The following is a 24,825-nucleotide window of genomic DNA, read 5'->3' on the forward strand; positions in this document are numbered from 1 at the left end:
TTTTTTTCCCTATTAAGTGAAGCATTTTCCTATAAAAAGAAAGGCAACAGATTCTTCGCTGTGGATTCATGTGCAAGAATAGAAATCCATAAAAAAAACACTAAAATACCCAACAACAATCTCGAAGCAAAAACACTGGTTTAATTATGTACTCCACTACAGAATTATAGACTAGATAACTGCACGTAACATCAGAACCTGGTCAGACTGAAGTTCAGAGAAGAAACAGCTCCCAAGTTTCAGGGAAGAAAGTTTAGAGCAGTATGGCTGTGGAGCCATGAGTTCTATCATTCTATGCACTACATTAACATAGATATATTGCTCCAAAAACAAACAAAATCAAATAGACAAGACATTACATACCAAAGATGAGGAATAAAGAGAATTTCACCTCAGGAACTTTATTACAAAAGAATTTCTTGGTAAGTATTGCCAAAAAATTGAATCCAAAATAAATGACAACTAATACCTTGCCAGTAGCATTTCAAGATTATTCACTTCAGACGACTGGAGAAGTTCAACATACCTGGAATCTCTAAAATAATTATATAATGCAGCATTTTGAGCTCTTTATTTAAATTAAAGCCTAAAACTGACTTCCAGCCCAACCCAACCCTCCACAGACCCTTATAGTTGAGAAGCAGAAATTGAACAAGTCTATAGATGCCTGATAATACTGGACAGTAAATAACAATGATATTGTCTTACCACAAGTCATTCTTACAGAAGAAATTGACAGCACACAGTGCATTCCTCTACAAAGTGATTCATTGCTTCATCAGAAACTATACATACACAGTAACAACATGCGCATCATTTACCAAAGTTGATACTCTGTAGATTCAATTATGAATTTGAACTATAGCTAGTTCAAAAACACATCACAGCACTCAAGTTCTAGGATATGTTAAATACACCTAACCCACAGGCACACACCACTTTCCCCTCCAACCACCACCACCACCACCACCACCGAGGAGAAATAATGCTAAAAAAAATAAATAAAAGTTATTTTACATGATTGTTTTATGAAGGCCAAAAGAAATATAAAGCTCAGCCCAACCCTGCACAGACCCTTATAGTTGAAAAGCAGAATTGAACAACTCTACAGATACCTGATAATACCGGACAGTAAATGACAATGATATTGTCTTACCACAAGTCATTCTTAATGAAGAAATTTACTACAGTGATTCCTCTACAAAGTGATTCATTACTTCCATCAAAACTATCCATACACAGTCACAACATGTGCATCATCCACCAAAGTTGATACTCCGTAGATTCAATTATGAATTCGAAGTTTCAAACTATAGCCAGTTCAAAAGAACATCACAGCACACAAGTTCTAGGATATGATAAATACAACTAACCCACAGGCACACACCACTTTCCCCTCCAACCACCACCACCAAGGAGAAATAATGCTTAAAACAAATAATAAAAGTAATTTTACATGATTGCTTTAGGAAGGCCAAAATAAATGTAAAGCCCAGACAATAGCCTGAGACAACAGCAATAACGAGGTCACATCAAGAACTACTGGAACAATGAAATCAAGTTCAAATCCTGATGTCAGAAACAGCAATACATGTCCCTAAAAAGAAAATTCAGCAAGTTCATCCTTAGTGTTTTCCATTCTCCTAGATGCATCCACAGATTGGCATTTCACTTCTTTGAATACTCCATCAAGATTTGTTTTGAACAAAAGCAAGCATATGAAGAATTTGTCCCATAAATATTATCCACTTTGAAAAAGCCCAAATATTAAGAAACAAGCATCTACTTTTTTTTGTTAACATATATTCGATGCTTTCATTACCTCAACATAATTAATGTGAAGTTGGGGCACTTTGAGGGAGTAAACAAATTAACTTCAATTTCGACAATAGGAAAAACATTTTGGGGTGTCCATAGAAAGAAAGGGGGGACCATCCTTTTGGGAAGGAAAGAAAATGCAAACCCAAGCATATGCACACCAGCATGCATGCATTCACACAATATTTGTTTATAATAGGTTTGCATGGTTCATGTGTGTGAATATGTAATAAGCATATGTACGTACATATACATAACATGTGTGGCTGTACATGACCATGTACATACATATATTTTAGAGAGAGAGAGAGAGAGAGCGGCAACCAGAAATTGATAAGCATGGAACAGCTACAAATCATTCTTGCGATATTTTACTCAGATCAATTGGTAATGTGAACAATTATCTCTATATATACAACAACCCTCCGAACTGCATCCGGAAGTGCACAGTCCAGATAGGGGTGACAAAAGGGTTAGTAGTCAAGCGAGCCCGAGACTCGGTCGGATGGGCCGCATGAGAACATTATCTTCACATTTCTGTAACAAGGACCCCACCAACCCCAAAAAAATATCCCTCTCAACAGCTCCCTTCACCATTAAGGCAAGAAGGGCAACAGTAATCTTGATGCCCATTATGAATAATAAATGAGAACCTCAAATTACCTGCGGAGGGGTCCACTCAGGAGCCAAATCAAGAATGAAGTTAACTTATATCAGCTATCCTCATCCACTGCACCAATGTAGGTGAGGTCGGTCCGCCTCACTCTTACAGCACCCTTAAGCCAGCTGGATGCTCGAAGATTAGCATGGTCACCGCTGCCTATCACAGCAGTATTACTTGAAGATGGCCCAGATCCTGCGCCATCTTCCAGGAGAGTCCATGGGTCAATTTCCATATCATGATCCAGCTGTGATGGCAATAACTTGGACTTCGCTGATGCATTAGTTGCAGTTCGTGTCAAAGGAACCGTATTCCTCTGAGGTGGGCTTAAATGTCCCGAGTAAACCCCAGGAATGGAGATGCTGGGTTGAAGAGAAGCAAGAGCAGCAACTGGAACAGATGGTAGCTGACAAGAAACAAAGCATCGGACAGAAGGAAGAAGTATGGGCATCGCAGTTTGGATTCGCAACCGAATTGTGTCAGGCAGTTGCATCCGACATAAGTCATTCTGCATAAGTTGATAATAATTACACAGTAAGGCAACCATTTCTCCATTAACAATTTCATCATTATAATATATGAGCATTAAGGTCTGAGAAATTAAGTGTAAGAAATTTGAAGATAAGGAGAGAAAGAAAAGGAAAAAAGGAAAGAAAGAAAGAATTGAACTTCTAAACATATTTACCCACAATTTCTAGCTCGACCTCCCAATTAGGCATTAAGGATTCCTTTTTGAGTAAATTAGAGATTTTATTAATAGGTGCAATATATAATATTCATTATCATGTTAAAGTGTGACAGATGATCCATGGGCTTTTAGAGCTTTAATTTTTTGTAACAATGAATTTGTAACTTACACAGGATTACAAGTACTTAAGTATATATAAAAATATTTATTAATACATTTTGGCATTTTATTACTTTTCTTTTACATTTTATTCATTTTACGTTTATATATTTAATTTGGAGGGATCAATCTTTAGATGTTACTAGGTTAGCATCGAGATAGATTTCAAACCCCGGCTGCTAGTACTGCAAGCAGAACCAGGAATTTTCACTCTTTTGTGTGTGTGTGTGTTTGGGGGGCTGGGGGGGGTATTTTAATATGAAAAATACAATTACATATGCACACACACACACGCATTGATGTACACATATAGGCATGCTTAAATGTAAGTGAAAAAAATATCAATACATAAATGTGTAAATATATATTGAACTTCTTTATTGTACATTCTCCTTTTGGTAAAATGCACTAAAAGATAGAACTTTTATGTTGTTGCAATAAGACACCCTTAACCTTTTTTCCCCCCTCCAATTTGGCACAAAGATTTGATACTGTAACAGATAGAACCCCTTCTGTTGAAAATCAGTCAATTTGCTAACAATGAATTGTGGTGTTATTGCAATGGTAAATTATGGTGTTAAAAATCCTTCAATTTACTAACAGTAAATTATGGTTTTAGAAGTATGTCAATTTGCTTCATATAAGATTGTATGAAGTTCAATAGGAAATTGTCATAAAAATTATAACTTAAAAGGAATCGCAAGTGAGTTTCCTATTACTATACGCATGCATCAAGGATCAGCATTAAGTCCATATCTCTTTGCACTAGTGATGGATGAGCTCACAAAATTGAACCAAAAGCTCCTTTGGTGTATGATTTTTGCAAATGATATAGTTTTAGTGGATGAAACTAGAAGTAGGGTTAATGCAAAGTTATACATTAAGGCAAGCACATTAAAATTGAATAGTGAGCAGATAGAGATCAAACCTGCAGACTCTCTGCTACTTCTCGATCAAATCCAGAAGATTCTTTGGTAAATTCGCTGCTTGACTTGGAAGCAGGCTTTGACCTAAGCCAAGTCGGCCGGCAACTACTCAACAACCCATGCAAAACCAGCAATAAACGATCAAAGAGACTTTCGCCTGACAAATCAGCAAAGGCAGAAAAAGAAGCTTCTGCAGGAGACTCCATCTCTCTCATAGATGGATAACCCTGAAGGGGATATAGCGAAAGGTCGGCATCTTCATACACAACCCGATTTCCAAGGAGACGAAGTATTATGGAGGCAAGCAACTGCCTATTACCCCGCCCAGAAGGTTCCCTGAGAAGTCCAATATATGAAACTTAGCTTAAATTATGTATGTGCTCTTTCATTCTCTTATGATACTATACAGATTGGATCATGCAACCTCATCATTTTAGCAAGCAGTGTACTAAACTAAAATAAAATAAGTATCAGAAACTCTACTCTTGAAGACAAACACATCTTTCCTTCTTTCTTCTGGGTTATGAAATTTGAAAGGGTGGCATTTGTTTGACAACAAACACACAACATTAAGAAAAGAAGAGTTTCAAAAACACACATAATTGCCCACTGCTTTTTCTTCTATTGGTGAAAGTTACACAAAGCCCAATGGGTCTTAATCCCACAACCTCATCCTCCACCCCATTCTTTATGGAGGAAGGAAGTGCCTACTTGAGCTAGGCCTCATTGGCATAATTTCCAACATCACAAAAATGAAACTCACTTGGAAATCAGGACATAATGAAACTATAACCATCAACATTTACAATAGGTCCTATATTAGAAATGAGGGAACATAATAATTACTCCTGCAATTTAAAGGAAAAAATCAACCTCATTGGATCACTAAATGAATGAGAATAGGAACATGAAGAAGGAGGTTAGATGTACATAAGGAAAAACAGAATTGTTTGAAGGAATACAAGGATAACAAAGAAAAATGGCCATTTGGTAGAGATCAATAAATGGGATTGGCTAGATTCTCTTTCTAAGTGAGACAAAATACATGGGTAAATAGAAAATTAACTTAAAAGTACCTAGCCAAATGGAATAATCCGAACACAACTGATGAGAGAAGAATGATAAAAAACAAGTGAGGTTTATGTGAACAAGTTATACTAAAAAAGATTAGGGGTAGCAACAAACTACACAGGCAATGCAATAAGTTTCTATAAAAAAAGATTAAGAAGTCCTTGTATAATTACCCATCTCCACAAATTATAGGAAGAAATCTGAGGAGTAACTGCAAGCGCAACGTCATAGAAGCTCGCAGAGCTGCAGGAGAGGGCGGAGCAGAATCAGCTGTGCTTGTAGAACGTCTAGCTAATCCAGGACTGCCACCTCTCACAGCTTTGCGATTATTTCCTTTGTTTGATGGTCCTTCAATTCCTGAAGTTGTTCCTGCCTGCTTACTTGCCCCACGAGTAACTGCATTTATCTGTTGTTCAATAGTATTCAACTGCTTGATCATCTCACTTGCAAAGGAATTCCGTGATTCATCAGAGCTTCGATCTATGCAAGGAAGAAGCAATTCGATGAGAGCCCTCTCAGTAACTTGTTGCTGACTGAGATTGGAACTTTCAGTGTCCAATGTTTGAGTTGACCCTTTCACATACTTTTTCGAGTCCATCCCCTCTTCAACAACTTCCCCTTCTTCAAGAGAGGTGACATCAGATTTCTTCTTATCCCCTCCCCTCTTTGGTACTGGATCAGAACCAAAATTACACCAGCCCCAAGGCTTCCAAAACTGGGCCTTTGTTGAAAGACCTTTACTCTCAGCAAAATTAAAAAGCCTTTGTCTGATTGTTTTGCGACCAAAAAGAACATCCGAGCCTTTCAGGAACCATTTAGCCTGTAGCAACATTGAATCATCCAGTGATTGTCCAAAAAGATGAACAACCTCTGAATAAAGGGGCGCAGCATCAGGTCTGACCAGTAATCTTGTGAGGATGATTTGAATAAAATTGTTCTCATTATCAGAAGCATTAGCTTTTTCAGAAGTAGGCCAGGACAACCGTATAGCATCCACTAAGGACTTATCATGGTTCTCAAGATTTTCAATGAGGGCCTGTTCTTTCAAGAGAAGCCTGAGCTCCACCCATTGCCAATGAAATTTTGCTGGTTGCAGGGTATCTAAAACATGTACAAGCTTATCCATAAGCTTTTCATTCTCCAGATATTGGACCCTAGCTTCACCCTGCCCAGAAATTCGACTCCCATCATCCACTGTAAATAAAGATTGTGGCATTTTACAGTCAATAATGGCATTTAGAAAAAGCCTTGCACGGAGAGGAACAAAGGCCATTGATTTCAAATGCATATCTGAACCATTCAACTCCAGCATGGCTGCAAATTCAGCATCACAAACATCCGCAGCTACAAGATCATAGAAACCCTGACTATCTCTGAAACATATATCTCGAAAAGGCAAGTGTTTTACGGCATCACCTATGGCCATTGTTAAAGATTGATATAATTGGTTAATTTCTTCACGGGCTGCAAGGTTTGTGTTCAGAATGAATGGTCGCCACAAAACAAAGGCGAATATTGAATAGGCAGGTGGAAAGACCAAACTAAGAGGGAGCATTCGCTGCATCCTTGAAAGTGCCACTATGGATGGTTCACCCAAGAGTTCCACAATCAATCCGTCAGAAACAGTTCTACAGTTTCCGACAAGCAGCCTAAACCAATGCACATAAACTTCAACCAAGTTATCCACCTTCAAAGCGCCCATTGAACGGGCATTTCCATTTGAATTGGATCTTGTATTCCTTACAAATTGAATTACATCCAATCCTTCCTTTAAACGGAACACAGTAACCATTCTCTCCAGGCTAGTAACCCCATGAATAACCGCCCCAACCACAAGTGCAGAAACAGCAGCTGCAATTTTTGTTGCTCTTCCAATAACGACCTTTGCAGAATTGTTCAAACTGTCATTAGACATATTTGTATTTGATTCAGGAGCTTCAGAAGATAATAACTGAGTGCGAGATGCCTTTCCAGGAACAAAAACTGGAGCAAGAGCAGAAGAAGCTTCTGTTGCAAGAGCAATCTCAAATACACGGCTTTGTCGCTCTCCAAGAGCTTCCTTAAGCAGGCATAGGCAAGTTATATGGATGCGTAAAATGTGTCTAGCAAAATTTGATGAAAATGTTGCAGATGAAAAATTTGTATAATTACTGCCTGTAAAATCTGGCATTTTCGCAATAGTTGGCCCAATATTACCAACAATGGCAGAAACCGCAGAAGAGACCAATGAGGGGTCTCCTTCTTGAGCAGCACCTCCAGTCTGCCTAATGCATTCCATTATTCCCATAATTATTTGTTGAGCCACCTGATTTCCATCATCCCATTTTTCAACAGCAGGAACTTTTCCAGTATTAAAAAGTTTTCTCTCTTTACCAAAAAAATAGTTTAAAGTTTCATCAATATGTCGTTGCACTATATCTCTCATGTTCATACCCACTCGTGAAAATCGGCCACCACCTATCTTCTGACGGAAAAAATCATCAAGATCTTCAACTCCTGCCGGTACACCAAGTGGAAACCCTATATCTCCATCCGCTGATCGTTCAAGTTCAGATATAAGTCTCTTATCATATGTCGTTTTGAAATTTTTATCCCATTCTATGACACTACCCACATTGCAATATTTCTTCAACAGATATCGAGCATACGCCAGGGCTGCTGAACCTGAAACTCTTCCATTTGAGGCCATTACTGCTGCAGCACGATGCATCGCAGCTGACAAGGCTTCAGGAATAAGATCCATTGCAATAAGCACATTCTCATACCTGAACCAAATCTAAGTGTTAGGCATTTAAGACAAGCTAAATTAGAATTGAATCAGCACAGTACCAAGATACTATAGAGAAGCCATGCACAGATGAAAAGGAAAATAATATGCATAGGAGAACCGCATGTTTCTAGAAGAAATGCACAAGTGGCTCAATAAGATCTGGATCATTAATCTCTCTAGGTGTGCCATGTACAACTATAAACTAGAATAGAAGAATTTTTTTTAGATAAATTCATGGAAGACAAACTTTGGAAAACAAGTTCCTCATAAAGCTAAGAACAAAAAAATAGTTTTCTGGATCATGAGAGATGTTTTCCCTGGCAATTTTTTATTATTATTATTGGTAAGCTACATATGCACCTAGTGGGTCTTAAACCCATGACCTCACCCCCAACCAATTATTATGAGAGAAGTACCAGCTTTCCCTGGAAAATAAATAAGTTATTTGAGCCAAATGAGTTGTAGCTGAAGTTTCAAATGCTTTATAACTAATAAAAGAGAGAGTTTGAAAAGCATGACCTGCAGATTGGTGACATATATAACAGGTACATAAACTTTGTCAAAAATGGCACCAAAAATGTCTTCCCAGTGCTGTAAGTTGTAAAATTCAGATGGTTGCAAATAAAAACAAACGGCATCCAATGAGAGGAGGGATTTAAGATATAGTTTAACAGTGACACAAATTGGTAAATTACACAAGCACCAGATTGGTGTTGAACCAACCTTGATCTTACTGCCCTAGAGGAGGGGGGTGAGGTGTCATTTAATCTAGAGTTAGTTGCCCACAAAAAGTTGAGTGCAGACAGACTGGCATATGTAACATTCTGTTTCATCTAGCAGATCTAAAGGGAGGAAAAGGTAACCAAAGACATTGGACATTGATAAGTGTGAAACCAGGAGGCAATGACTGGTACGAAGAAAAGAAAGACAGGAAAAGGCTAACGATACATGACAAATAAATGCTCAGCAGATTGCAGATTTAATCAAATTCACAACAGAAAAGAAACAAAATAGCAACGTAACAATGCTATATAATTTATTAGATAAAAGAATAAATAAATAAATAAAAGAGGAAAAGAAATAAAAATTCCAGAAATGAAAAAGCTATTAGATTTAACTAAAAAATTGAGATTGCACCTTCTGAGGGACGATAACAAAAATGACTCCCCTACTTCACACACTTGGTTGTCCACATTCCTTGTCAGCATCACAACATTCCTCCCAGAACTGATGGTAGAATTGGAGCTACTGAGCACCTTTGGAAACAACCAAAGGAGAAATTTGACTGCCAAAACTAAATCATTAGTAGCATCCATCAAATACAGTAAAGCAGACAGCTCATCCTCGCCAAGCTTCCACCTTATAGAGCTCCTATCATCAACAGGAGTGAAAGGCCTACCAAACTGGCCAGCCTTGCCTACAGTCTTTTCAGTTTCTTCAACAAGCTGCCTCACAACAGTCATCAACCAAACTGTAATGGTCCTCTTCTCTCCAAAACGCAGCTTCTTTAATGTTTTTCCAATAGCAACAATATCCCTGCAATAGTTTGATCTGATTCCATCAATTGACTTAGGAGTCTCTCCTTCCATTCCAGATTTATGGTGAGGGCAATTTACCCTATTATCACATACATGACTTGTAGATGCTCCCTGGCTACCCTCAATCCTAGCAGTTGCTAATTGAGCAAGACTCTGAGTTTTGCGAACAGTCTTCTGCCGGGTCCTGGAGACTGATTTGCTTGACTTAAGTGGAGGTTCAACTTTAAAGGACTCCAAGGATTTAGGCCCCTTCCTCATCCACCAAGTATCTTCATCATCTGAAAGAATCGGTGAATGTACTTGAAGGTAAGAGCTCCTTTCCTCATTTAATTTTTGCCTCTTTGCCCTTCTACATTCTTCACACCCAGGTGTATCTTCCACCAGATCCACTTTGTTGCTAAGCAACCCAAAAGGCCTCTTGACACTCCCTTGAGATTCATCAAGTCCGGTATCTTTGGATGAAGATGAACTGTTTGGGAGCTGCAACAGTACCATGATTGCCATCTTCAGTTCCTCAACATCAAAATCATTTTTGGCATTCTTGACAGGCAATACATAGGACGATGACTGAGCAGTTTTCCACTGATCAATGGAAGCTTGGGAAGCGACATCTTTCCCAGGGATTGGCTTTTGAGTTGATATATTTGCAGCATTTGAATTTTTCTGTTGATCACAGAACAGCCCTCGAAGTACAAGGCGACGTTCGTTTGAATAGACTTGAATGGCCTCCAAGAGATTTGGCCCTTCAGCAATCCTTGCTTCATCCAAAGCATCACGCAAAAAGAGCCCAGGCAACTGCTTCAAGATTTTATAATGTCTCTTCCGTCTCTCAAGCTCAACCACGGGTCCATTCATATCCACAACTCCACTTACAATCAGCTGCCTCACATATGCCAGGGGGTAAAATATGCCAGCACGTATGAGTTCCACTATGAGTAGCTGAAGGCGCTTGCTACCTTCTCCATAGCGTACATCATGCTGATCAATCCAACACACTAAGATATCATGTAATGGACCGGGGCTCTCAAATAGATCTGAATTTACACTTCTTCCATCCAAACTTTTTAAATTATTTTTAGTTTCAAAGCTACCAACTCCAAGGGAGCTCTCACTCTTGCCTCGAGCTGAACTTTGCAAATCTCTTATCTTCAGCTTTAAAATTCGAATTGCAATATATAATTGACAAAAATCTTTTCTGCCTGTGAACTTCAGGTTATGAGGCGGAGCAGTCCGAAAATCCCTGAAATCACATGTTGCCCACTCACAAAGGAAAAATACAGAACAAACAAATGATAAACTCAAATTCCCAATCCACTTCAACGATGATCTCAAGCATGGGCTTACTTCTGCAATCCAACCTTCAGCAATAGCACTGTCAAAATGATCTTCAAACAGAAACTTACAAGCCCCTCTGACATCTCCATGCACAAGAGATTTATCCAGGATCTGTACAGCTTTTGCTAGACTATGAACTGGATAGCCAGGACTTGCAGCTTTTGCAAGAGCATCAGCACGTTTCTGAATTGAGGAAACAACATGATCAAAGGCCAAGGATTGATATTGAGTATCAAGAAATTTACTTTTGAACATAGAAGCAGCTTCTGCAGAACAATTTTTAATCTTTTCTACATCCCCACATATCTTTGATATGAGATTCCCATCATTTACTGCATGAGATTCCACACAGGGTGGCAAGGGAAAGCAGTCCAATGCAACAAATGTATCAGGTACAGCCAGTATTAAATACCGAAGCATCTCAACCAGTGCAGAGGTTGTATATGCCTTCCGCGAATTATCCACTAGATCTGATCCACCAGGAGAAGGCTCATGAATGAAACGAAGAGCTACTCCAGCAAGACTTCGTACATACGTTTGAGATAAAATAACAGTTTCTAAAGCGCCATATATAATAGGCAGCAGCAACTGCAAAATCTCAAGGGTTTCTTTTTCCTGAAGAGCAAAAATATGAAATTAAAACCATAGAGAATGGAACCTCATGTACTTAAAAAGGAAACCAAAAGGTTTTATCAATATTTTTAAGAGCACATTAGTTCTGTTTTAATCTGAAGAAAAAAAAAAGGTAAGAGCAAAAACAGTACCTGTAGTTGATTTAGAACCCAATCAATGATAAGAGAGGGAAGAAGTATCCCTTCTGCATGGTGCCATTGCAATAGACGTGATACATACCACCATTTAAAATGTAGGGAAGGCTCCTCACCATCAAGGACTGCTGATGCTGGATCACTCCTATGCTGTAGAGACCCAGCATAAGACACTTGTGGTGATCGATCTCTGCTGTGCGGATTAGAATGAGATTTATTTCTTGACAAAAAATCATCCAAGAGGTATTGCAAATAATCAATAACATCTTTTGTCCAGAGCTCAGTGCGGGTAAACTGAGCTTTGTCAGGCACCCCAGAAGAGATACCTGTAGGACCAGGCCGAACCTGCAAAATACAACCATAATCTGCTACCTTCCAATATTAAAAATAGCCAAAAAACGATTGATTAACTTGTGGGTACAAGTGTGCACACATTCATACCTGATTAAGATATGTCACTTTAATAAACCAAGTTGCTCTCAGTAACGGAACATTATTTCTAATTAAAATTTCAAAGAGGGATCTCCTCCCATATCCATGAGGGACATGATCAGCCAAAGAACGTAATCGTTTGTGTGGTTGTGATAGACCCTGCAATATATATATTTTTGGAAGGAAAATGAAAAGGAAGTCAGTGTCAAATAATTATTAAGTTAAGATTCTGATATGTGCATTTTTTGTCAATAAAAAATCTAAGCACATTCAGAAATGCTCAACAGAGACAATAAAGTTGAGATGCTTTATCATAGGTAGCCAACTTCACTGATAGTCGCTTTTTTAAGTATATAAATTACCTTCAAGAAAAAAAATTTAAAAAAAAAAAAAAACTACAGCAAATGTCGAATCCTAGCAATCAAGTGAGAAGACTGGGCATCTAAACTTTATGATGCAACCAATTTCCTTAACGTGCCACACACAGATGTCATCTCAACATTTCTGATAGCATTCAACATCCCATATAAGAACTTATAATTCCCATAAAGGCAAGAGTTTCTTAACCATATCACTTATCCAAAAAAAAAAGTTTCTTAACCATATCAAATCAAGAAACATAGCACTACAGTATTTATATTTGTTAGTAATGTCCAAGAGTACTAACATAACAGAGACTACCCTGAATCACCATAAAGCCAAAAACTGACAAGTGCCATATGGTAGCCTTTTCTGCTCCCCTAAAAGCATATCTTATTTACCAAAAAGTTGGCAACTGGGAAAACACATAGGCTTCTAGGCTAGTAAATACAACAAAGGACTATTAGCGTTTCTCTTGGCTATTGGAGTAAAAATTTTACATACATTTTCCAAGTAATGGTAATAAATGTTTCTTTTTTTGGGTAGGTAACTAATGGTAATAAATGTAATTAATCAACCAGGAAAAAAAGAATAAAAAATGTCATCAATCATTATGGTACAGGCACAATGGTATTGAAGAAAAATAGAAGACATACCTCAATCCATTTCTTCTTGAAGTCTTCACCGCATGGTCTTTGTTCAGGAAAGATGCCGGGTTTAGTTAATTGTGAACCAGAAAGAGGCACGTCATAAACCTGACCAGCCTGTCATAGTAAGAAAAAACATACAGCATCAAATTTCATTTCAAAACCTGAAAACCCCTAATAGGCAAGACTGAAGCCACTAAAAAATGCACATGGGTTTAAATGCGCACAAACAGCTAAAAGGTTTAAATCTATTCTTCGCTAATTGCCAATAATAGTTGAGAAAATAGTTCATCACCTTCCGCTTTTGAGCACGAGATTCATTGATAGCCCTAAGGCGTTTCCTGATTGCCTGCAAAGAAAAGTAAACAATCACAAATCATTTAGCATCATGATCATTTTTCCAGAAAGGAATCTCTATTTTTTTCCACTTCTGGGAAAGAATGAGAAAGGAATCAAACATGAAGAGAGTGAAGTTTGAGATAATTTGAAGAATAGTAACAAAACAGACTACTACCTCTTTGCACTTGATGATAATAGGCTTAGTGAAAGTTTGAACCTGAGTCAATGAGATCTCTCTAGATTCCTAACACACTCAACAAGTTAAACCAAGTTAGATAATAACCACCAAAGGAGAATATAGAAGAGTTGAGTTTGTTGCACTGATATCCTTCAATGCAAACTTCTTAAAGGAAGTTTATTCAACACTCAATACCTGCCTATCAATATCAATACTATTCCAAGGCTTTTAACCATACAAAAAATTTTCAAATTTTTTTTTTATAAGTAAAAAAATCTCTATATTCTTTTTTTTTATATATATATAATTCAATAGTTGGGAATCTATACACTTTTTTATTTTTATTTTTTAATAATTCAATAGTTGGAAGTGGAGGGGATCCCAGGATGTCTCCATAGGAAAGTATCTCAAAAACCTTACATCATTATATGTCAACTGACTACTGCATTGATAATGTAACCAAAATTCAAAAATATAAATGCTGGTTGGTTTTCTAAGGGAATGTTTGTTTTAGCTTAAAATCCCAGATTTTTTTTCACTGCCAGCTTATGTACAGCTTTTTAAAGCCTCACTTTCACCAAGTAAAACTATAATATTACACAGCTTATAAAAATAAACTCATAGTGAAATAGGGAAATGAAAATAAACTCATCCAAATACACTCTAAATTCATAATGACCTAATTATTGAAACTTACGTAATGCATTCACAATTCAACATATAGAAATAACCTCCACATGCATACATACTCCCTCTTGGAGAATTAATTGAATGTATTAATCAGATAATAATGTACCTCAATTCCCTCGATGGTCTCCCTGTAACCATGTATCACATTATCTCTGGTGAGAGTCTCCTCAGTACAATTTGGAGTTTGAGGGTGATAGTCAGGAGGCCCAAGTCTGAGATTAAAAGAGTGACAAAATTATAAAACGAGATAAGAACTATAGCACCATTAGAATAGCTCTAGATGCAAAACATCAGAACAACCAGCAGGTTCTACACTTTTTAGTTCACTGTTTCATTTTTTTGATAGGTAATAGTTCACTATTTCAATGAAATGCAAACAAAGGAGACCAAAATGCATAAGAAATTGAAATACAACATTACTCTGTGTACTTTCCAATCCAAAACAGTTTACGAAAAGGGAAAAACAGGTAAAAACAACAAAACGAAGATGCAATTCTGTTGCAAAGATTACCGAGAATTTAAAGGCTCTTTATCACACTTCAACTTGTATGCAGTCAGTTGAGAGGACCGCCTACACAAAATGTCAAATGATAATATCATAACTATTTGTTAAAAGCATAATCTGATAAATACATTACAAAAAATAAAAATAAAAAACCTCTACTTGAACAATTTAGTCTGTGTTAGATCAGGAATTAAAGATATTCTACAAAAGTGTAAAGAATGATTAAAACAATTGGGAGAGGTTTTCCTGATGAGAAAAAAAAGGGCCCTGCATTGTGTCAGACATTAAAGACCTCTTGGGTTAGTCTTTTACTTGTTTGGCTAGTCAGGAAGGAAGGTTTGAAAAGCATAAAGTTTATAGGATATGATGTGCAGAGTCATCATACCTAATGGAGAACCCATGGCGGAGCAGGAATAGTCAAACTTTTGATGGTGTCAAGTTTCTCTTAATAGGATTAAACCCTCTATTCTTGAACCCGCTAGTTGATATGATGGCTACATCTAAGGCTCTTGATTCCTTTCTCTTGTCTTTTTTTCTTTTTTTGGGATAAATAAGGCTCTTGATTCCTTTCTTCATCTATTTTTTTTCCTCTTTTTCTGGTTTTTTCCTATAGGTTCCTCTTGTTTACTTCCAGTCCATTAGAGTTTTTCCCATTTCCACTTTTCAATTAATTTTCTCACTTACAAAAGGAACAGTAGGATACCAAGTGCACAAAATTTGCCAAACAGCTAGTGCATCACCATCAACAAACAAAGCTCTAACTTGCAGAATCTAGGCTCACAAAGATTTCTAAAAAAATAGTCATACAAAGTATTGATAGCATAGAAAGACAAAGATTAGAGAACTAGTTCCTGATTCAAAGTATTCCACTAATTTCCATACTTCATCACTTATGGTGCAGTAAGAAACAAAGGAAATGCATACATGCAATTACCACTACCATATGATATTGCAAAAATGGAAATGAACAACAATAAAGAATGCCATAATTTCTAGAAAAATCAATTGGTAAATTGCATCAAAAGACAATTAATTATGATAACAAAGTGAACAGGCATGGGACACTCAATAACCTACTCTCTGAATCCAACCGGCAGCTATTAATTGGAATCTAATCATAGCATAAACCAGAAAGGGTATGGTCATAATAATGCTAAATCGAAAACTAAATATAAACAATGTGTGGGGTGGAAGTAGACAGTACAGTTGTTCATTATCTGCAAAAAAGAGCATGAGAAGACTGATATTTATGGAACCCATTTACCTAGAATTCAGTGAAAAATTAGATGACAGTGAAGATGAATCAGCTCGGGCAGTCTCCCTAGCTGATGGCCCACCTATTGCACTGTTATTAACTGCACTAGTGCAGCTGGCAGCATGATACCTTTGCATTTCTCCCAACTATCACCGGCATACTGCCCCCAGCATCAAGCCGCTATTAGAAGTTGTGAAAGCTAAACTGCATTCCAAAAACAAGTTCACTAGAATATGTCTAACCAAAGGAATTTACCACATAATTCATATAGTCGAATAATATACCAAAATCATTAACAATTTAGGGAAGAAAGTTAGATGCTAAACAAAGGGGTCCTAACATATGACCTTAAACATATAGTCAATGAATAATGAACTTTATCAACTGCTTCAGAATACAAGTCTAACCACAAAAACTGCATTGATCTTAAGCACTGAATCTATGAAACCCAGTCTGTGTAACACAAATGTGTTAAATTGAATGTGTACCGCCAGACCTACTAGCATTAGTGCTAGAATATGTACGTAAAACATCACACAGCTGGGAGAAAGAATGTATGGGAAAACATTGAGCTAAAACTAGATAGTTGCATAACCAAGATATCCATATATGCAGGAACTTTCTTGTTTGCTATATGTTACTTCAGTTTATTGTTAAAGTTGCCTAAATTTAAGATAGCATGTCAAATGGTGTTTTTGGAGGGAAACTTACAATTTTGAACTCTAAATTGCCGGTGGTTTAATTACCAGGAAAGACATATAAATGAAGCGTTGCACTCTCTTATAAGCATGAACCAGAAATTTTGACTTTGGAGATGCAACACTTAAAAAAATTTATCCATAAACAACAAAGATAATGAACTCCTGGCTTAACCAGTCAAAGTTGCTAACTTCTAGCCTTACCCCCCATCTGGAAAACAAATAAATAAGAAACATAAAAACATAACCCGATATTTGGAGCAGACAAAACTTAAGATTTCAAACATGTAAACGAACGAACATTTTTGAAACCCAAGCAAATCATAAAGAGTAACATTCTCAAAACTAATCACTCCTGCCCAAATGTAAAATCCTTCATCACCCAACAATTTCAAGAAGCTAACTTATAGTAGTTTGGAGTTGCTAATAATAAAATGATAAAACATATAAAACTAAGTAAAATATTCAGTCCTAGTAGTTGCCAATGTCAATAATCATAATTTTATGGTTCAAAACTTTGCACTAAAAATTAAGCACAGCCCTAGAGTTTGGAGCTTCTGTGAATCAAATTTCAAGCTCAATACCAACACAGCAATAGAATTGCGTTAACAGATCAAATCTAAGCACCCATCCACAAAATTACTTTGAATTTTGAACTTTTCTAGCTAAACCTAATCGCCCAAGTAGCTCAAAACAAGTTCAAAATCCCTCCTCCAAAAAAAAAGAAGCAACTCATAACCGTTACAAGAAACCAAAAAATAAAAAATAAAAACCAAAAACCCAACAATCTACTTAAATACCCTAAAATTTTTCAAATTCAATCTAAATTTCTTAATCGAAATTAACCATTAAGAAAATAAAGTTCGCAGCACAAAATATTCAAATCTAATAGAAAACACACCATGATTTTGAAGCAGAGAAACCAGAGCTAGGGTTTTGATAGAATTCCAATTCCTATTCTGGGGAAACACGAAGCGTAGTGAACTACAAGGGGGGGAGAGATTGGGCTTTGTAGAGAGAGAGAAAAAAAAAATGAAAATATAGCAGAGCTAGGGTTTGATGGCAATATCGTAAAAAGAGGGAAAATGTTTGGGACAGAATGGGAATAAAGAAAAACCCAAAAAAATTACACACACACACACGAAAACAAAAATATCGCGATTCGGATAGGCGTACCTCTGAGAGATTTGGGAATCGAAAGAAGAGAGAGAGAATTCGAAGAAAGAAAAAAATTAAACTTTGTAGAGAGAGAAAGAAAGATATAGATTTAGAGAGAGAAACACAGAAAAAGAAGAAGCAGCAGAAGAAGAAGAAGAAGAGTCTCGGGGTTTGAGGGGCTTTGACTCGCTTAAAGCTTTTTTTGTTGGGTTGCTGATGGTGATGACGATGATACGTACGCCTCTGTTTATTGTTGTTGTTGTTGCTTCCTTTGAAGTTTATTAGAATAAATTTTTAGACCCAAGATCGTTGCAATTTTTTCTTTTTTTTTCCTGTTTTGCCCTCGTTAATTATCTAAAAACTTAGGTGTGGACATGATTTTTTTAGGGACTGAATTGTCATTTTGGGTTGGTGCTACGATTGATGATCCTAGTCATTAGTATGGTATGGTGTGTGTATGTGTTTGATGAGCATTAATTGCGATTACGATTTTTTTTTTTTGCTTTATGGACAGGAAAATTTTTAAGAATTGACAGGGATTTTACAATTTTAGTAAGTGAGGTTTTTGATAGATCTAAAGTACACAACGTTAATGGGATCATGGATTCATGCACTTTCTTTCATCCACATGTTGACATGTTGTTGTCTACTTGGTGAGAGAATGCCATTTCTAAACAAAGGAAAAACTTTATCCCACAGTAACCTAAATTGGAAATGCACTATTCCTGATTTTTTTTTTTGGATGGGCTTTTTATTTATTTTTTATTTTTTAGGGAAAGGAAGTGCTTATTTTTATATTGGTTTGTTTTGTTTAAAATAATAATATGTGTAATCATACAATCATTTAAAAATATATATTTTTAAAAGTTGTGCATTAGCTGAAAGTAAAATAAATTACTGTGGGAATTGTTAAAAAAACGTGTTACTTGTCTTTTTCTTTTTTCTTTTTCTTTTTTTGCAAATAATGTATTTTAGCTTCTTTTTTTATATATAAACAAAATGATAAAGTTTGGTTACAAATTTAATTATAACTTAAAGCTATCACTCTACTCGATATCTTTTTATTTGATGTAAATTTTAACAAAAATTTGTTATTGTATTATATTGTCTTTTTATATCCTCGTTAATTGCAAAATTTCTAAAATATCAAAGATCAATAACTATATCATAGGGGCGGCGTTACTAATGCTTCAAGGGATTTCAAATGAACCCCTTGACTTGATAAAAAAAAAATTTATATGTATAAAATATTATTTTATTAGTTTAATTTACCTTTAAAAATATTTTTGCACACCCTAACTTAAATCTTGCACACTTTGACATAGATAAGTTCAACCCAAAACTAAATAACACAAATCAATCCATCCCAAAACCAACCAATAACATAAAATCATAGATCTATCTCTCATGAATCTCTTTTCTCTATCTGGCTATTGGTATCTCTAACTTTAAAAGTAAATAGTGAGTGTATGTGAGTTATAAGTGTATCTTTTTTATTATTATAAATTTATATATTATTTGTGTGAGTGTTTGTCAAATACTGATTGTGTGCTTTATCTTTTCTTTTTCTTTTTTTTTTGCTATAATGTTATTTGTGTAAATGTGTGTGTATAGTATAAATATAATATAACTTCATATAATTTAATAATTAGGAAATATAGAAGGCTTGTTACATGTGTGTTTATTGTTATCATGTTATAATAACATTTTTTTATAAAATTGGTGATTAAAAAATAGTAAAGTTAGTGATTTTTCAAACATTTGATTGGTTAAGTAGATACATATTGTATTATTTGTATATGTATGGATGTGTGTGGCCAAGGACGGAGGCATTAATTGACCAGGGGGGCAACAGCCCCTCCTAAATTTTTAAAAAAAAAATATTAGTCTGTATATATATATATATATATATATGCATTAATTTTAGCAATTTTGTTCTATAAAATTACATTTTGCCCCCTCTTAACAATATCATTGATTTTTTTAGAGTAACGTTACAGTTATGAACTTATTTACAGCATTTTTATAAACTGTTGAGGTACAAATTATTATTAGTTCGCATCTAAGCCTATCATTTACATCACTTTTTTACTTACCAATAATTGCTCACTATATCAGTAATATACTTCTAGCACATTCCTCATTTTAAAGGCCATTAAAAAAAATTTATAGATCTAAAATCTAAAACAACATGTACTAGCCCAAAAACATTTGTGCAACAACATAAATCACCAATAGCAAAGTTTTTAAAAAAAAATTAAGTCCAATTAACCAATTTTACTCAAACAAACAACTGGCCCTTTAAAAATTTTAAACAGAATAATTTTGTCTTTAACCAACAAACGCACACATCAAAAACTATAAAAAAAATATAAAAAAAAATATAAAAAAACTCAACAGCTAAGAAGCCGCCGAGCTAGAGGTCAGAATTGTCCCCCTTAACTCAAAGTCCTGACTTCGTCCCTGTGTGTGGCTCTTTGGGTTGATAATTAATACATTGCACGTGAGTTGAATTTTATCATTCAGTTTAAAATATTTTTATAAAACATTGACAAATAGATAATGAAAATTGCATAAAAATACAAATATTGTATACAAACTTTACAAAATAAAATGGTCACATCTACCCACATTGACAATATATAATGAAAACTCATAATGATGTCAAAATATGAAAACTTGTGGAAGAAAATAGTAAAATGTCATATATTTGTGTGATTTTTTTTTGTCGATAATTCAATATAGTCAAGTTATTTTTTTATTAAATTTTGTTTAATGTAAGTTTCTTAATGACTCCCCAAAAAAGAAATTCTAGATGAGTCACCGCTATGCCCTTAATCAAATGTTTAAATTTCAAGTTTATATGGTATAAAATTTTGCCTAAAAAATAAGTTTATGAATCAAATAGTAAATATCATCCAATTGACGCAAAATTTGATGTGTGTGTTTATTACATAAAAAACACGCAATCCAATAATTAAATTTTCAAATTTTGTAACCATGTTAATTTCTATAGTTGTAGCCTTAGACTACAACTAAATTTATAGCCAAACTTGTTCATATAAAAATTACCAAAAACTATATGTTTTGATAAACACTATGCAAATAAGTTACTAGAAATAAACAATTCATAAATACGTTTAGTCAATAATGTGACCAAGTCAAAGGCCTTGTAACTGAATTAGCACATCTCCATATATAAAGTGTTGGGGAATTTAAAAAAGAAATGGTTCAAACTGCAAACTTAACGGTATATTGTAATTATTTCTCAATGACCAATTTTAGGACTAAGCTCACTTGACATTAAAAGGTTTCGTGTTACAGTGAGTAAATATCTTTCCAAACTAATATTTTGCAAAATTGCACTCCCTGTATTTCTTGCAAGTATGAAAAGTAAAGCAACTGCAGTAAATTTTGTAGGGTCAACATCACGAAACCAACTTTCCACTTTAACTTAACATTGCAATTACTCTACCGTGTTTAGGCTATCAGACATAGCCTCATCTGTTTTTAATTTGTACTATATTCCGTTCTACGGTGAGCACCATCATGAGTTTTCCCCAGATATCATTGTTTTTAACTTAAAGTAGCTATCTTGCTTTTCATTGGCATATAAGTATTGATGTAAGCGTTTCTTAAAAAATGAAGAATTGATGTAAATGTTCCATAACAACCTTACCTATTGTTAATAATCCTCATTTTTGGGATACCAAAAGCTGGCATGCAATTGTGAAACATTACTTGAGTTTAATCCTAGTAGCATCTTCCACAACTTCAAGTGCCAGGGCCAAGTATGAAACGAAAAATTAAAATTATTTTACTATTTAACTTATTTTTGTTACTATTCATGAGTCTCACTGTAATTTTTAGTACTATTCATGAGTTCTACTATACTATTTCAACTAACTTTTACCTTTATTTACAATACTTTCAGTAATAAGTTCAATTTTAGCAAAATAAGCAGTATCCAAACACACCCCAAATAGATACGAGTGGTTTTTTTTTTTTTAATGAAAAAACCGAGAAATCAATTAAAACCAAAAGGAAGCATAGAGAAAAGTTTGTTCAATAAGACAAGAAGTCTTCCAAGAACATTAGCACTGGGCCTAGTTGTTATTTTACACACTAAACCCATAAAAAGGAGCTCCAAGCAAGTGCAAAAACTTACAAAAAAAATTGCAACCTGCTACAGTAAGTATGGGTATATACAACCTACTGTAGAATGAATGGATGAATAAAATATTAATTTTTCTTTCCTCTCTCTTCTCTTTCTTCTCAATCTCTAAGGGTCCGTTCGATTAGAGGAGTGGAAAAGTGGGAGAATAGAAAATTGTGGGAGGATGGAAAATATTTAGTTTTCCCTCTTGTGTGTTTGGTTGGAGGGGTGGAAAAGTGGGAGGGTGGAAAACTCTTTTGTTTGATTTGAGAAGAATGAAAAATGTAATTTATATAAATTGACTATTATACCCTTGTTACATAATATGTAAGAAATAGATTTATTTGTACTCATTACATAATATAAAATTTATCACATCATATATATAAATTTATATTATTATTATTATTATTATTATTATTATTATTATTATGTAAAAATTATAATAATGTACATATAAATTTAATTGGGCAAAGGATTTTGTAACCAGCAAAAAGGTGGTTACAAAATCAGGCCACGTTGAAAAAAAATAGATCAGGTCACGTTGAAAAAAAAAGGAGAAGAGAATGTTGAACAAAAATAAATCAGGTCACATTAAAAAAAAAAACGTTGAAAAAAAATAGGTGAAAAGAGGGCATTTTTGTAAAAGTGCTACTATAACACTTTTCTCCTCAGATTTTCCTCCCGATTTTGAAGGAAAAAAAATGCGGGTCCGGAGAGAAAACTTTCTCCCGAGTTTTCTCTCATTCCTATTTTCCTTCCCCAACCGAACAATGGAAAACAACATTTTCCACCCTATTTTCCATCCTCCCTATTTTTACCCCAAACGAACGGACCCTAACTCTCTCTCTCTCTCTCTCTCTTCTTTTCTTTTTTCAATCACTCTCACTCGCTGCCTCCGATTCTTATCTTTTCTTCTCTCACTCTCTAACTCTTTTCTCTTCTTTGTTCTTTCTTCATCCTTCTCTCTCAATTTGGTGTTATCTTTTTTGTTGGTTGTGGGTCAGGTGGGGTTGTGGTGGAGATGTGGGTTGAGATGGGACTGTGATGGAGACAAGATCTGTGGGTTTCTGGTGGTTGTGGCGATGTGATGGTGGTGGCATGGGGATTATGGGTCAGATGGGCTGAAGGTTGGTGTTTAGGTGGCCGAATCAATGTTGGTATGGTGATTGGGTGGGCGGATTAGTGGTGCTTGGGTGGCCGAATTGGTGGTGGTTTGGTGTTTGGGTGGTGGTTGTGATTGGTGTTTGAGTGTTAGGTTTTTTTTTTTTTTTTCCTGTTTTGCTGGTGGTTTCTACCTTGGTGGGGTGGCGATGGTTGCTGCCTTGTTGGGGTGTGTGTGGTAGTGCGATGGTGGTTGTGGTTGGTGTTTAGGTGCTGGATTTTTTTTTTTTGGTGGTCTTTGCCTTGGTAGGGTGTGTGGTGGTGGTTGCTGCCTTGCTGGGTGTGTGTGGTGGTGCGGCGGTGGTTGTGATTGGTGATTGGTGTTTGGGTGCTGGGGTTTTTTTTTTCCTGTTTTGTTGATGGTTGCTGCCTTGTTAGGGTGTGTATGGTGGTGGAGTGGTGGTGGTTGTGATTGGTTTGCTTGGGAGATAAAGACAGACCGAAGAGATAGAGACAGAGAAAAAAAGGAAAGAGAGGAATGGGAGAGGAGAAAGAAATGAGTTTTTTTATTTATTATATATATATATATATATATATATATATATATATATATATATATATATGGGTTGTGGGTGATGTTGGCGGGTAGTAGTGAGAATATTTATTGGGTAGGACACAAATATAGGAGAGAAATATAATTTTTTATATTTGTGTAGTTTATATTATTTTATATTATTTTAATGAGTTATATGGAAAAATAGAAATTGGGATATTATATGAGTTGTAAAATGGGATGGTAAAATAGATAAAGTAGGTTTTGAGAATGCAAAATATAACTTTTTTGCATCCCCAGATGTGAATGCTCTAACCAAACCCAAAAAAAAAAAAAAAAAAATCATCGATACCTAAAACATGTCTAGCTAACAAATGAATTGATTTATTCCCTTGATGACGAACATGAGATATTTTGACCCTTCTAAGTTCTAACCTCTTGCATGGACCTGCGAATACCCAAAACTATAGTAGAAATTGAAATCTGTGGATTTGAGTCATCTCCAAAAGCCTTAGTGATAGAAAGAGAATCCCCTTCAAGAATAAACTCATGATTAAAAATGGAGGAGTTTGAAAATTGTAACTAAAAGAAAAGGGTAAAGGTTAACAAAAATTGTTTTTTGAAAATGTGGGATTTGCAAATGCATTAACAAACGAGCTAGTTAAAATACACACACATACACACACACACATACACATACACACACCATGCACACCAAGCAAGAGTTACTTTATCGGGCATATTCATATCCCATGTTAGCTTCCCAAAATTTCCTATTAGTATCGAAATTCGAGCCCTCCTGGCCCTTTAGTTTTCCTTAAAAAGACTTTCATTAAGGTTGCATCTGGCAACATGTAAAATATTTTTGGGAAAGGAAAATATTTTCAAGTGTTTGGGTAGATTCTAAAAATTGTTTTGGAAAATATTTTTAGGTGTTTGGTTGCATTTTGAAAATGCTATTTTTCTACTAGTTTCTCACATTTTCTTAGCTTCCAAACAAATTTTATAATAGAAAAT

The 24,825-nt window shown here is 35.4% G+C and overlaps 1 protein-coding gene across 2 annotated transcripts; it reads right to left on the reverse strand.

Annotated features, from left to right (window-relative positions):
• Positions 1-2,148: 2,148 nt before the first annotated feature.
• Positions 2,149-18,151, reverse strand: LOC142641648 (mediator of RNA polymerase II transcription subunit 12). 2 transcript variants are annotated; one of them, XM_075816125.1, is made up of 13 exons: positions 18,014-18,151; positions 16,149-16,343; positions 14,891-14,950; positions 14,486-14,591; positions 13,687-13,755; positions 13,468-13,521; positions 13,182-13,289; positions 12,175-12,324; positions 11,731-12,078; positions 9,231-11,581; positions 5,497-8,088; positions 4,255-4,588; positions 2,149-2,987 (listed from the first exon to the last, which is right to left on the reverse strand). In XM_075816125.1, exons 2-13 carry the CDS (start codon positions 16,274-16,276, stop codon positions 2,532-2,534), a joined length of 6,756 nt encoding a protein of 2,251 aa, XP_075672240.1. In that variant the 5' UTR covers positions 16,277-16,343; positions 18,014-18,151; the 3' UTR covers positions 2,149-2,531. The 2 variants fall into 2 exon arrangements, with proteins under 2 accessions (XP_075672240.1, XP_075672239.1); XM_075816124.1 differs by lacking the exon at positions 18,014-18,151 and adding an exon at positions 17,739-17,971.
• Positions 18,152-24,825: the final 6,674 nt, after the last annotated feature.

Source organism: Castanea sativa, chromosome 6, assembly GCF_040712315.1.
Source record: "Castanea sativa cultivar Marrone di Chiusa Pesio chromosome 6, ASM4071231v1".
NCBI classification, from domain to species: domain Eukaryota; kingdom Viridiplantae; phylum Streptophyta; class Magnoliopsida; order Fagales; family Fagaceae; genus Castanea; species Castanea sativa.